We start from the raw sequence: 15595 nt of genomic DNA, 5'->3' as shown, positions 1-15595 counted from the left end.
GCAAATCTTCTGACCATGAATCAAATAGTCGTAATTGTAGAGAGAGAGTCAGACAAAAAGATATTAAGGATCTAATGTCCTTTTCTAATCTATCTTTCTATGAGGCAAGTCAGCAGGTTCCTAGGATCCATAATATTTCATCTTTAAACATAAACGATTTCCCCCCCTTACATAGCGATGAGAATAATTCTAATGGCATCTTACCACAGGAGAGGAGGTCTGCAGCCTCAGCTCAATATTCAAAAGCTTTTAGTCAAGTCACTCAATCTCCACCAAAAAGAAGAAGACCTTCAATACAAGAAAATACAGGTTATGATAAAATCTCCCACCAAAGACTACTTATTAATCCATCAGGTAGAAGAATAAATGAGCCTTCGACTTCAAAATTCAATCCTGCTCACTCTGATTCTCAAATCACTAACTCACAATCTTTATCCCAACTTCATTTGGATTTCAATCAGGCCATGTCTATGCTGAACCAATCTCACAAGGAGCTCGTCATGACCTTCATTGGTGACTTAATAAACTCAAAATCATACTCCATTTCTTACAATATGGCAGATCTAAAGACTAGCATAAACAAAAGTGTATCACCTTTCAATACAAATGTAAACCAGGGTCGGAGGGGAATAGAGGATCTCGAGCCTGAGGATTCGAGATCTTTTGACTCCTTGGTCTAGCAAACATACTCTTTATAATGAATCCTAACACTCCGATAACTATTATTCAGTGGAATATACGTTCGTATAACACTAATTCTGACAATCTAAAAATCCTTATAAAAAACCTTAACCCAGATATAATCCTTATTAGCGAATCTTGGCTCTCAAACCAACATGTTATAAGATGTAGAGGGTATCAAATAATCAGAAAAGATCGAGAGGATGGCTATGGCGGATTAATTACTCTTATCAAAAATAATATTGATTATAGGGAAATTCAAATTGCCAATCCAGGCTTCAATCATGATGTCCAATTCCAACTCACATTTCTCCCTAACTTTAATTTGAATATTCTTAATATATACTGTCCACAAGACATCTCCAAATCCAACTGGTTTTCCCTTGTTAAATTACTTAATAAGCCATTTTTAATCATGGGTGATCTAAATTGTAATCATAAGGCATGTGGTAGTTCTAGAGACAGTCACAATGGTAGGATTATTTTTGATTCTTTGGAGGAACTTGAGCTAGTATTTCTCAATGATGGGTCCCCAACTAGACTGGTGGCCCCAGGAGGCAGTAAGTCGGTAGTAGATCTAACAATGGCATCAGTCGATGTGGCAGCCAGTGTGGGCAAGTGGTCCACTATTTCAGATACTGGAACTAGTGACCACTTCCCCATAATATGTCAGATAGGTGTATGTCCTCAATCTCCCCCGCATTCATGTAAAAGAAGAAATCTAAAGAAAGCTGATTGGTCTACTTATCATAACAATTTAAACAGCATTTTCTTAGCTTCTCCCAGGGAAGATTACGAATTTTTTACTAACTCCATATCATCGGTAGCTGATGAAACAATACCTTGGCTTCACCCTCCTAATAATTCCAAATACCACATTCCATGGTGGGATGACTCATGTGCTGAAGTCCTCTCTGCGAGAGTGTCTGCCTTAAAAAAATTTAAAAATACCCCCTCAATGGAAAACTATATCGAGGCTAAAAAGAATATAGCCAAATCAAGAAAATTCCTAAAATCAAAACGTAAAAATAGTTTCAGACTATTTTGCAGTAAATTAAATAGAAACACTCCTCTAAAAGTTGTGTGGGAGAAAATTAATAAGGTATCGGCTTCGAAACCTTCAATATATACACAATTGCCCTCTACTCCTATATCCCACGAAATTCTATGTTGCTTAACCCCCCTTTACGCTGTCAATAAAGTATTGGTTAGATCTCCTCAAGCCCTAGAACCGCCATTTGCTCTCGACGAGTATCAGAACTCCCTCTCAATTAAATCTGACTCGGCTCCTGGTTTGGATCAGATTTCCTACTCAATGTTAAAAAATCTTCCCGTTGTTGGATCTTTGTTATTAATTCAACTTTTCAATGAAAGTCTTAGAACGGGTATAGTTCCTGTTCAGTGGAAACAATCAGTAATTTTACCTATAATCAAAAAAGATAAAGATTGTAATAATCCGTTAAACTTTAGACCAATAGCTCTTTCTTCATGTGTAGGCAAAATGCTCGAAACTCTTATAAAGAATAGAATAGAGTGGATTGTGGAACATAATAAGATTTTTAATCCACTACAACTAGGATTTAGAAGGGGTAGAGTTTGTACGGAATGCCTTACATACCTCACCTCAACAATTCAAATAGGCTTCGCTCAAAATCAATACACTGTTGGCATATTTCTAGATATCTCTTCTGCTTATGATAATGTCAATATATCACTCTTGTATTCCAAATTATTAAAGTATAACATTCCAACCCAACTGGCTAATTTGATTTTCTGCCTTCTAAATGATAGAGAGCTATTTGTCAAAGACAAACTGGGACAAACCCATGGCCCAAGAAAATCAAGTCTGGGACTACCCCAAGGTTCCCCATTGAGCCCTATCCTCTTCAACCTATATTGTCTTTCCCTGTATAATTTAATCCCCTCTTCATGCAAACTAATTCAGTATGCAGACGATTTGGTTTTTCTGATTAGAGGGAGTGATATTAATGAATTGGTAATTAATGTAAATAAATTATTGATTCAGATGGAATCATGGTTGCTAGACCACAATTTAAATCTGTCTAAGAACAAATCTTCTGCAATATTATTTACAAAAGGAAACACGAAAATCTCTCCCCCTAACGTAATATTTTGTAACCAGAATATTGGTTGGGTGGATTCAGTCAAATACCTGGGGGTAAATATTCAAAAAAACTTAAAGTGGAATTCATATGTAAACTCAATAGAACTAAAAGTAAATCGTGGCCTGAATGTGATGAGAGCTCTTTGTGGGACTTATTGGGGAAGTGATCCAAAAACCTTACAAATTGTACACAATGGTCTGATTCAGAGCCATCTGGACTTTGGCTGCCAGGTAATTTTCGATTGTCCAACTTCCTTAATTAAAAGATTGGAGAAACTAAAATACAAAAGTATCCGAATTATAACTGGATGCATGAAATCTACCCCAATTCATGCTCTCTTAAGTGAAAGTGGTCAGATCTCGCTTAAATCTAGATGGGAATGGCTTAGCTCTAAATTTATATTAAAAAATTTAATGTTAATTGGCAACCCAATTATTTCCGCTCTCGACCTGTTAGACTTGGCAATTCAAAGGAACCAAAATCATTGGAAAAACAGAAGTATTCCATTTCTAGTGCTTTTAAAAAACAAATTTAAAAGTACTTATCCCAACTTATATTTAAGTGACTTATACCCATGCCATAACTTTGAACTAGACCATCAATTATCAACAATTCCAATCATAAATATCCAATCTAATCGTTCAGATGAACTTGCCTCAGTTCAACTCCAAAAAATAATTCTAAATAAACCTAGTCACACCAAATTCTTCACGGACGGCTCGGTTGATGATGAAGGATCAGCAGGCTTTGGTGTCTTTAGCCGAGAGATCAACTATTCTTATACCAGTAAACTACCTAAGTATACCCAAATATGTACGGCTGAGATTGTCGCAATTAATCATGCCCTCCAAATTATTTTGAAAAATGGGATTAAACAAGCAATCATCTGCTCGGACTCTAAAAGTGCCTTACAGAAAATAGGCAGATCAACCTATTCTATGGAAACAGAACATTCATCGTTCATGACCAAGAGAGGCATCATTGAAGCGAAAGAAAATAACGTTAATATTAGTCTGGCATGGATTCCAGGACACTCGAATATTAAAGGGAACATGGTGGCTGATAAACTAGCTAATATAGGTAGAACCTTAAATGTAGCTGCTGGTATCACTCTTCACTATTCCAACTTTCTACCAGACATCAAGCATTCCATCTGGAATCGGTGGAAGCAAGAATGGCAGGGGAAAAATCGAAATAATTCATTTTACTCTAAAATTGTAGGTCAGATAGATAAACTCCCCTGGTACCACAATTTTGCATACCAAGACAGAAGACATATAACCACCATTATTAGAATGAGGACAGGTCATTGTGCTACTCCAGTTCACCTATTCAGGATAGGAGTAAAAGATGACCCATATTGTGACTGTGGCCGAGTTGGGTCCTTAAATCATCTGATTTTTGAGTGCCCTATAAATATGTCACCCAATTTTGACCTATATAAAGAATTAGCCAAGACAAATATCCCTACTCCCATTGAAATTTGCCTACTTATGTCCAACCTTAATCCACGTAGGATTAACCTGATCCTTAAATTCCTTAACTTAGCCAAACTTAATTTATAAATTAATCAATTCCCAAATTTGAATTAAAAAAATTAAGAAGATAAAGATATAAAAAGATATTGGACCTCCAAATGATAAAAGCCTTAACCCTTATGGTATAATATTGCCTTTCCTGTAGGGACTGTCTGGCCCTATACGAAGATGTTCCTGCTAATATATATTTAAAAAAAAATTGAGGCTTTAACATATATATTTGGAAATATTCGACTGCCCAGAGCAAGACAAGAGTATTTCCCTGGTGTAAGCTGGGCGAATTATCCCGAGGGATATAACCCAATAAAGGAAGAAGAAGAAGAAGAACTTTGTACGAGAAATTGGCACACTGTCAAAATTCAATTAAATTTTTAAGACGATGTAGAGACAACAATTTAATACCAAAAGGCTTGAGGTTACGGCCAGCATACTCAAGCAGAAGACTCCAAAATATTTTACATAGAGCCAGTGTGTCAATGATCCGGGAAAGGTTACAATTTCATAGATCAAATTTATTTTTTATTGTACAAGACATCGTAAGTATTGAAGATTTGCTTTACGAAATGATATCAAATTCTGATTTTGATCGAATTATTTTTAGTTTACACATAATTTATCAAAATTCATATCAGAAACAAAGAAATATACATAAATAAATTTAATATTCTTTTAGAACAAAATAGTATACATACTTTTGATAACCTAAATAGAAATAATGACATATTAGCGACAGTTGTCAATCTATCAAATAGACATTTAAATGCAACGGAAAATTTGGTATTGTCAAAGGGTTTAAACTATGCTGTCACTCATCCATCTATTCCAAAATTAGACATAATTAGCGCAGTGGAAAAAATATCCCAGTGTTTACCAACCCATGAAAAAGAACAATATAGGGTACTATGCAAACTTGAATTGGAAAAATCTAATAAAATTGAACAGAACATCAGCAAAGAGGAAACGAAAGCTTTAAAAACTTTAAAAAATGATGACTCCATAACAATCCTACCAGCGGATAAAGGAAATGCAACTGTAATAATGGATAAAGTACAATATGAGGACAAAATTAGAGATCTAATTACAAATGGACCTTATACCAAATTAACGAAGGATCCAACGAAGACACTGGAAAACAAAATCTATAGAACTTTATTCAAATTTAAAAATGACCTAACGTACTATCAAAGAAAATTAATGACACCTCATTACAGTAAGACACCACATTTTTATGGAGTACCGAAAATTCACAAAGCAAACATTCCACTTAGACCTATTTGTAGTACCATCAATTCTCCTTGTAGTGAACTATCAAAATTTTTATTAAATATTATAAAACCATTTGCAAATAATAATGACACATTTATAAAAAATACACAACATTTTTTAAACAAATTATCAAATATAGAATTTAATCCAAATAATATTTTAGTAAGTTTTGACATAAACAGTTTATTTACAAATGTACCATTAGATAAAACTTTAAACATAATCAAAACGAAATTAGAAAATGATAATACATTAACAACTAGGACAAGACTAAATGTATCAGCTATAATGGAGTTATTGACATTATGTACTAATAATACCTATTTTCAACTAAATAATAAATTCTATAAACAAAATTTTGGTCTCGCAATGGGCTCTTCTTTATCTCCATTATTGGCTAATATATTTATGGAGGATTTCGAAGCTAATATCATTTCTAAAAAAAATTTAAAACCCACAGTATGGTGGAGATATGTAGATGATGTGTTTTCCATATGGCCTCATAGATCGGAATTGTTGGATACGTTCCTGAATATTATAAACGATCAAGAAGAGACAATAAAGTTTACAATGGAAAAGGAATACAATAACACCCTACCTTTCCTCGATGTTTTGGTCTCAAAGAAGGATACTGGATATGAGACTCAAGTGTATAGAAAACCAACACACACCAACAGATATCTCAATTACAAATCAAATCATAACATCAACGTTAAAAAGGGAATCATTAAATCCTTATATGATAGAGCCAAAATTACTTGTTCTAACGAAAATTCATTTTTAGAAGAAAAACAATTGTTAACATCTGTTTTATTAAAAAATGATTATCCCATATATCGTTTATAAATAAGGAATTGTCAAGATTGGATCGAATGGAACAGAACAACTTAGAACGGGATCCTACAACATTCACAAGAAATAATACGAGGAAAATATCAATTCCATATGTAAAAGGACTATCCGAGAAACTTAAAACAATAGGAAATAAATTCAACATATCAACGACATTCAAAACAACAAACACATTGAGATCTATTCTATCTAAAACTAAACCTACACTCAACGAAAAAGGTACGTAATATCAATAAAAATGTTAATTCAGACAACAAACGCAATTCTTAAAATTTGTCCAATTCTTGGTTTTATTGGAACAACAAAGCGATGTTCATCAATTCATTATTTTCGTTAGTTGAGCCAATGTATTACGTTTATTGAATGGACGAACATTCATTATGTATACCATAATATCATTTTATTGATATTACGAACTCAGTTCATTGAGTCAACGAACACTATTTATTGAAACAACAACGTCGTTAATTGACCGACGAAGACCATTCGTTGTGCCAATAACAGTGTTATTTCTCCTAACGTATTTCGTTTATTTCTACAATTATTTCCGTTTATTGTTACAATTAATTCCGTTCATTGGCACAATAAATACGGTTATTCTTACAAGCAATTCTATTCATTCTTACATTCAGTTTCGTTCATTCCTACTATGAACATATTTTATATTAATAATTACTGAATGCATTAGCCCAATGTATCATATTAATTGATTAATAATAATTTTTTAAATCCCCTTTTTTGTCCTTAACCTTTAGGACTTTACACTGTGTGATTTCTCATAATTATTATATCGCTTATACAGTGCACTGGAATAAGTGTTACACTCCCCCCCCCCCTTATTAACTTATTTATTTTTAGTACATAAGCAAAACGCTCAGACAGGTCGATTTTTAAATTATCAAAGTATATTATAACATCAATGTTTCGAACTTTACACGATCCCTCTTCAGGTGACAGGCGTAACTTTGATTTTTTTTAATGGGAAAGTACATCATGTGACAGCTCATTTAAAAGTGTTTGAAATGGTGATTTCAAAAATGTATAACACTTTAATCATTTTTGAGAGCGCAGGGGCAAAATTTCGATCGAATTATTTTTAAACGCATTCATTTTTTTGGAATCCTGAGAAAACTAATAAGTATTTTTGAAAAATTTAACCGCAGAATAAAAGGCTACATTATTACTGAGGGCTGAAAGTCCCTTAGAATAAACAAAAAGTTTCTTTTGAATAGTATATTTGAAATAAAAAAATCATACTAAATTTTCTATTTTTCATCCCTGTGACTTATTAAAATAATCATTATAGAAGTTCTCAGGGATGTCAGACCCTCGATAATACTGTAATATTTTATTCTGCGTTTAAATTTTCAAAAATACTAATTATTTTTTTTTCATTCAGGATTCGAAAATTCATTTTCAGTTCATCTTATAAATAACATCACAAGACAATATTAAAAGTAAACACTTACAAACATAAGACACTGACAAGTTTATTTTTAATTAGAATGTTCTCCCGTATTTACCTTATCAGAAAAAACTTACTTTTATTCAAATATAAAAAATAAGTAATATCTTATCCTTATCTTCCTTCTACTACGGACTACACTTGGAAACAAAATGCAATTATTATTCGGCACTTTCAAGGAAAAGCCGTTACATTTCAAATGGTCAAGCAAAACATTTATTGTCTCAACAACCACGATTATTGTCACAATTAACGCATTGATTGTGGGAATTAAAGGCAGTAGTAGATTAATTAATGCATTCGTTGGCACAACAATCAGTGTACATCTATTCAATAATCATATATTACTCTATATTAACAACATTTGTACATTGTTTTAATGAAATCTGTACGTTGTCACGATAAACCAAGGTAATTGCTTGTCATCTACGAAATCAAGAACGTGAGTTGCTGCCACAATTAACAGTATTTATTAAATATACGAAACTAAGTTATTGGCTGAATAAATTGAGTGTTATTGATTAATGTACTCTAGTTATTCTCACAATTATGATTCAATCATTGTGACAATAACCAAGTACATTCGTCAATGTCTAAAAGTTCGTTGAAACAACAAATTAAATTGTTGTGAGAACGAAATACTATTCAATAATCACTGTTAATCAATATTACGAACTAAATTTTTTTGAGTGTAACAGTGAACAAGAAAGAACAAAGAATTGTATTTATAAAATACCTTGTGAATGCGAACAATTTTATATAGGTGAAGCGTCAAGACCATTAGACGTTAGAGTAAATGAACATCAGTCTTATATAAAAAATAGAGAATTTGATAGATCTCAAATATGTCAACACGCATGGGATAATGAACATAGAGTTCAGTGGAGAGATTCAAGTATAGTCCTAAAAGAAGCAGATAGTAAAAAGAGAAAAATCAAAGAAGCGGCTCTAATTATGCTAAATGAAACCAATTGTGTCGCAAATTCCTCGGTAGAATGCAGTAGGATGTGGTTACCCATACTAAAGGAGGAATTCAATAGAAAGAAAATACCACAATTAGTAAATCAGTAACATATCGAGTTAGTACATATTTAGTATTTTAGTATTATTTAAAATTTAAAATATCAAGTCAGAATTTGGTATTAGTTTTGAGAGTAAACTAAATGTAAACCCAAATACTTGCGATGTCGGGATAGTATCACGAGGTTTTTCCTGGTTTTCCCTCGTGATTTACTATGGAATCTCTAACGCGAGAATTTCAGTACCACCGTTGCATTTGGTTGTCTTTTTAAAGACAGATCACATGCTATGATTTTTTGTGGCGGCTATTCTTGAGTTGGGATTGATTTCATGTAATCGAATGAACTATCTTTTAGTAAAGTCGTCCCAGGAACGCAACTCATCAATATTGGCAATATCATTTTTAAAGTCGTCTACTTTAAAATGTATAATACGTGTCTGAATTGCCGATATAAATGAGTCAGATTAAATAAATTATTAGAAGAATTTTTTACTAAGCAACAACATTTTGTTTATTTAATATTATTTTGTATTTTGACAACGACACCCGACTTGGGCGTCGAAACGTTAATAAAATCATTTTTAGGTAAAATTGTGGCTTATTTCCCATTTGAATATACTTGATTATAAAAATGCCACAAGAAAATAGCTTCAGAACAACACTCTTTATTTTTGTTTATGTACAATTATGTCGTAAAGAGGGACCGCAGACGTTCGGAAACAATTAGCGTCTCTTTGCAAAGACAATGACGTCGACTCTGCAAAGTAACAAGACACTTACTCAACACACACACTACACATTACTCCCCTGATAGTGATAAGTTATACAGTTACGTGGCTAAAGGTTCTAGTTCTAAACCAAAGCCAGAATCAGAGAAAAGAAAATTATGTCGTAAAGCTAATAATAAATGAGACAATTCAATAATTATGCTTCCCCTCCGCTTTCACCATTTCCCCCCTTAACTCGGATAATATCAATCGCATAAAAACATTGTCGAAAAGAAATTGTGGGAAATTACGTTTTCAATAATTTTAGTAACTACCGTTGTTAGTAAATCAATATGGCGGCTAATGCAACCGCGGAATTCCGTCGAGATTTTAAATTTACACTACTATTGATCTCCCCTAAAGGATAGAATTATAAAATTTGGGGCAGCTCTGAAACAAGATTCAATTAAGTAATTATGCTCCCCAACCACTTTTTACTATTTTCCCACGTAACTCGGAAAGTATCAACCACATGAAAAAAATTAAAGAAAATGTAGGAAATCATATTTGAAACAATTTTAGTTGAAAATAGCGTAGATATTGAACAAAAACAATTGCTTCAAAATCAATAGGGTCTTACGCTCGCGCCATTATCTCATACGTACTACCTTAAATATTGACTTTAGCAAAAAATGAAAGGGATTAAAATTATGTGGAATTTAATTCTCTCTATTTTTGTATAGGAACATTTTTGTCGTAAACTAATAATAAACGAGATAATTCAATAATTATGCTCTGTCACTATTTTCCGCCATAACTCGGAAAATATCGAAGGCACGAAAAAATTGTAACAATAGAAATAATAGAAAATCACATTTTTAACAATTTTGGTTGTTATACTTTTTGTCGGAAAGTTGAAAATTGCGGAAATATTGAGCAAAAACGGTTCTCGTTTAAAATCAAGATGGCGGCTAACTCAACGGCGGACTTCAGTCGAGATTTTAAATTTACACTACTATTGGCCCCCCTAAAGATTAGAAAAATAAAATTTGGGGCAGCTCCTAATGCAAGGTTAGGCCTGTTATTCGTCTAACCCGACTGGACTAGTAGCTTTTTTATCCTCAGGGTTTTTTAATATTATTGCCACAAATTGGTTGCTGTAGTGATGCTTTCGTAAGTTATTCCATCTTATACGTATTTAAAAAAAAATGAAAGAGATCAATATTTTATAAAATACAATTTGCTCCATTTCTGTTTATGTAAAATTACAGTCCTACAATATACATATCGTTGCACGTCATTCTCTACGTCAGAGATCGAAGTTGATATTGTTCCCCGATTACAAAAAATTCTTGAATTCGTTTTAAATCAAATATATCGCATAAATATTGCGGAATGGATTATACAACAAAACAAATTAATATTTAGTGTAAATAAATAAAAACATTGAAATAGTCAACAAGAATTAAGTTATAATCTTTCGTTAAATATATTAATTACGTTAAGTATATTCTTAAGTATAAAAACAATAAATATAATAAAACAAATACTTATAGTAAAGAATAAAAAGAAATCTTAAGTGACAATACCTCAACTGTCAAATAACTGTCTTCTTTTTTCGAATTCAGGTAGAGTGTAATCCGAGCAAGTGTGCTTTTTAAAAACGCTTTATATTCCCCTTATACAAATTAAATGAAACAAGTTAGGGTATGGTTTTTTAAATTTAGAATAATAGAAATCTTCCAATATTATTTCTACGCGTATATAATTAAATATGTCTAGTGGCTGCAAAGTGTACTCCGCTAAACGATTCTAAAAAGAAACAGACCTACCACTTAAATATTTCGTGTTGGTATCGTGTGACGTCACCTGCTATGACGCGGATGACGTGCAACGGTATCTAAAATGTACGTACTGTAGGTATGTCGTAAAGTTAACGAGATACAATTCAATCATTATGCTACACCCTTACGCTATTTTTCTCTTAACTCGTAAAATTTTGACCGCTGAAAAAAATTGTAAAAAAAGTAAAAAATCGGATTTTCAACAATTTACATCCTTACCGTTTTTATCGAAAAGTTGAAAATGGTGGATATATTGAGCAAAAACGGCTATTTTCAACGGTTCCTTAAAATCATGATGGCGGCTGACAATAACGAAAATTTTGGGGCAGACCGCCATGCAAGGCCTTGCTATGCATGTGCCTTTTTTCGTCTAACCCGACTGGACTTTTGGAACATAAAACATTTTATGAAAAAATATAAAGTACAGTTTAGATTTATTTCATAAATGAATAAATATATTCCATTATAAAATCTTACGTTTAAGAGTTTCAGTCATGCTAGTCGATGAGTCCGTTCAAACAAGTAGAAAAATGGAGCGAAAAGCTTTTGAGGAACGTGTTATTAAAGAAGGAATGGACCTTTGGAAAAAACAAAGGGAGTTTGAGCTTCGAAGAAAATTACAGGAACAAAGAGAGGTAAGTAACATTATAAAAAGAACGCAAAACACCACTAATTTCTTATCATCATTCTCTTTGCCTTATCCCTATGCGGGGTCGGCTTCCCCAATTGCATTTCTCCACAAAACTCTATCTTGGGTCATATTAACATTACTCCCATTTACCAACATTTCCTCCCTAATCGTCTCCCCTCAGGTCTTATTTGGTCTTCCTCTCCTACTCTTTCCAGTAATCTGCACTTCAGCAATTCTGTTGGGTGATTAACGTCTCGATGCTGAACATGACCAAACCATCTTAACCTATGCTTTCTCATTTTGGCATTAATTTGAGCCACACCTATACTTCCCCTAATATACTCATTTCTAATTTTATCCTTTTTTGTCACTCCACTCATTCATCTAAGCATTCTCATTTCCGCCACATGCATTCGTTGTTCTTATTTCTTTTTCACTGCCCAACATTCAGTTCCGTGTATCATAGTCGGCCTTATGGCTGTTTTAATAGAATTTTCTCTTCAGCTTTATTGGAATTTTTCTATCACACAACACATCACTTGCTTCCTTCTACTTCATCCATCCAGCCCTAATTCTACTGCATGTATCTCCATCTATTTCTCCATTACTCTGTAATACCGATCCTAGGTACTTAAAAACTATTGCTTTTCACAATTATTTCACCATCCAAAAATACCATTTTATCTGTAGTAACTCCATCTTTAAACATACATTCCAAATACTCTGTTTTTGCCCTACTAAGTTTTAAACCTTTTTTTCTCTAGAATTTGTCTCCACTGTTCGAGTGTTCCACTTTTGTGCTAAGTCTCTTTCACTATTTCCTTTTAAAACTACATCACTTACACATGAAATTTATCAGTCTCTTCCACACCTGTCCTAACACTCGTCGTTACTCCCTCATACATATCTCTCACAATCTTTACATTTTCACCAGGGACTCTTTTCTTATTGCACAGAATCTCTCGAGGAACTCTATCATATGCTTTCTCAAGATCAATAAATACCGTATGAGCGTTTCTTTCTTTATTCCTCTATTTGTCCATCTTCTTCTTTAAGTACCGTGCCCAAATTTTTAGGCGTGGGTAGCTTCCATAACAATTTGCCGATATCGTTCTCGATCTTGTGCGGCATGTAACAATTGATCTGCTGATAAGCCAGTCCATTGACGAAGGTTTCGGAGCCATGAATATTTCTTTCGACCAATTCCTCTTTTTCCGTCGATCTTTCCATTGAGTATTAACTGCAGCATCCTGTATCTGCTACCTCTCATTATATGCCCCAGATATTCAAGTTTTCTCTTTTTTATCATCTTCATTAAGTCACCTTTGCCTTGACCTACTCTGTTTAAGACTTCTCTGTTTGAAATGCGTTGAACCCAAGATATTCTGAGCATTCTACGATACGACCACATCTCAAAGGCTTCTAATTTGTTCATCATGTTAACCTTCATGATCCAGGTTTCACATCCATATAGTAATACAGGATACACATAACATTTTAGGAACTTGATTCTTAGTTGTAAGTTCAGCTGAGAGTTGCTCAGAATAGATCTAAGTTTCATAAATGCTCCTCTTGTAATTTCTATACGAGTTTTAATTTCTTCATCCGGATTTAGTGTCTCGTTTATCCAACATCCTAGGTATTTAAAATGGTTAACTTTTGTTATTGATTCATCACTGACAATTAGTTGTATAGGGCCGACGTCTTGTTTACTAACCACAAGTAACTTTGTCTTTGTTGCATTTATGTTAAGTCCGTTATTGGAGCATTCTCTAGTGACTCGATCAATAAGGAATTGAAGATCTTCGATATTTTCAGCCATGATCGCGGTGTCGTCTGCATATCTGATGTTGTTAATAGTTTCTCCCCCGATTCGAACTCCACATTGTCCTTCCAAGGCTTCATTAAAAATTATTTCTGAGTATACGTTAAACAAAGTTGGGGATAACACACAACCCTGTCTGACACCTCTTTGAATGCAAATTTTGTCTGTTTCTTTGCCGTCTACCAGATAAGAAGCTTCTTGATTCCAATATAGATGTTGTAAAAGTCTCAGATCTTTATCATCTATTCCAATCATTTCTAGATATTCAAACAACCTATCATGTTGAACTCTATCAAACGCCTTCTCAAAATCTATAAAGCAGACGTAAATTGCTTTCTGTACTTCCCATGATCGTTGAAGTAATGTTAACATTGAGAACAAAGCTTTCCTTGTTCCCAATCCTTCTCTGAAACCGAATTGTTTGTTTCCCATTGTCTCTTCACATTTCTGCTTGATTCTATTAAGAATTATCTTAAGAAGTAGCTTGAGAGAGTGGCTCATGAGACTGATTAGTCTAAAGTCTTTACATGATGATGTATTAGGTTTTTTTGGGAGTGGAATAAATGTAGACTCCAACCATATCTGTGGCATCATTCCAGTCTCGTATATATGGTTATAAATGTTTGTTAATTGTGAGACATTGTCGTCATCCAGAAGTTTGATCTGATGGTATTTGGTCAGGGCCTGGAGATTTCCCATTTTTGCTCTGTTTGATGGCTTTCTCTACTTCCGCTTTTAAAATACTAGGACCAGTATTCGTATACTTTGTGGTGTGAAGTGGTGGCCTCGTATCCAGGAAGAGCTCTTTTATATAGTTAGTCCATTCTTCCTTTTTTTCATCCAAGTCGAGAATTATGTTACCTTTGGAGTTTCTCATAAAGTGAGGAGTTCTTTTCTCTGAGTGTAGGTAATTTCTTTAAGCTTTTTATGTATATTAAACTCGTCATGTTTTCTTTGTAGTTCTTCCATTTCACGACATCTTTGTTCCATCCAGTCCTCTTTTGCTCGCTTAACCTCGTATCTTATTTGTCGATATATCTCTCTATACCGAATCTCGTCTTTGTTTTTCCAATTTCTTCTTTGTTGAATAAGTTCTAGTATTTTATCGGTCATCCAATGTTATCCATGGTTAGTTTTCCATGCATAAAGCCAAATTGACGCTTGATGCATGATTTTCTTGGATATTTCGGTTTCTTCACGTATCCGGCTATCAATTACTTTTCCCATATTTTCATGGTGTGACTAAGTAGTTTAATAGTACTGTAGTTTTTACGTTGTTGTATATTTCCCTTGTTTTGTAAAGAGGTATACTGCTTCTCCACTAGTCTGGCATTTGTCCAACTTCCATAATTATATTAAATAGTCGTGCTAGCCAACTTCTTCCTGTGTTTCCCAATGCTCTCCATACTTCCCCAGGGATATCATCTGGCCCGAATTCTTTACCTTTCTTTATTTTTTAAGCGTTTGAGCCACTTCCGCGTTTGTAATTTAGGTGACCATTGCTGTTACTATCTCCGTTAACTCCACAGTTAACTCCAGCTGTCAAAGTACTTTCTCCATCTCTTTTTGACATCCTTTTCGTGAATTAGTTTTTCGCCTTCCCTGGTATCAGGTTGATCGTATAGGTTTGAATATGCTT

General features: G+C 33.6%; 1 protein-coding gene across 3 annotated transcripts in view; it reads left to right on the top strand.

Moving 5' to 3' along the window:
• LOC114326167 (uncharacterized) overlaps positions 1-15595 on the top strand; it is a 133059-nt gene that overhangs the window by 35956 nt on the left and 81508 nt on the right. For all 3 annotated transcript variants that reach the window (XM_050652729.1, XM_050652728.1, XM_050652727.1), the window contains one exon: positions 11985-12135. In XM_050652729.1, the coding sequence (XP_050508686.1) occupies positions 11995-12135 (141 nt within the window). In that variant the 5' untranslated portion in view covers positions 11985-11994. The remainder of the gene's footprint in view (positions 1-11984; positions 12136-15595) is intronic.

This window comes from Diabrotica virgifera, chromosome 6 (genome assembly GCF_917563875.1).
Source record: "Diabrotica virgifera virgifera chromosome 6, PGI_DIABVI_V3a".
NCBI classification, from domain to species: Eukaryota; Metazoa; Arthropoda; class Insecta; order Coleoptera; family Chrysomelidae; genus Diabrotica; species Diabrotica virgifera.
This window is presented reverse-complemented; position numbering and strand designations above follow the sequence as displayed.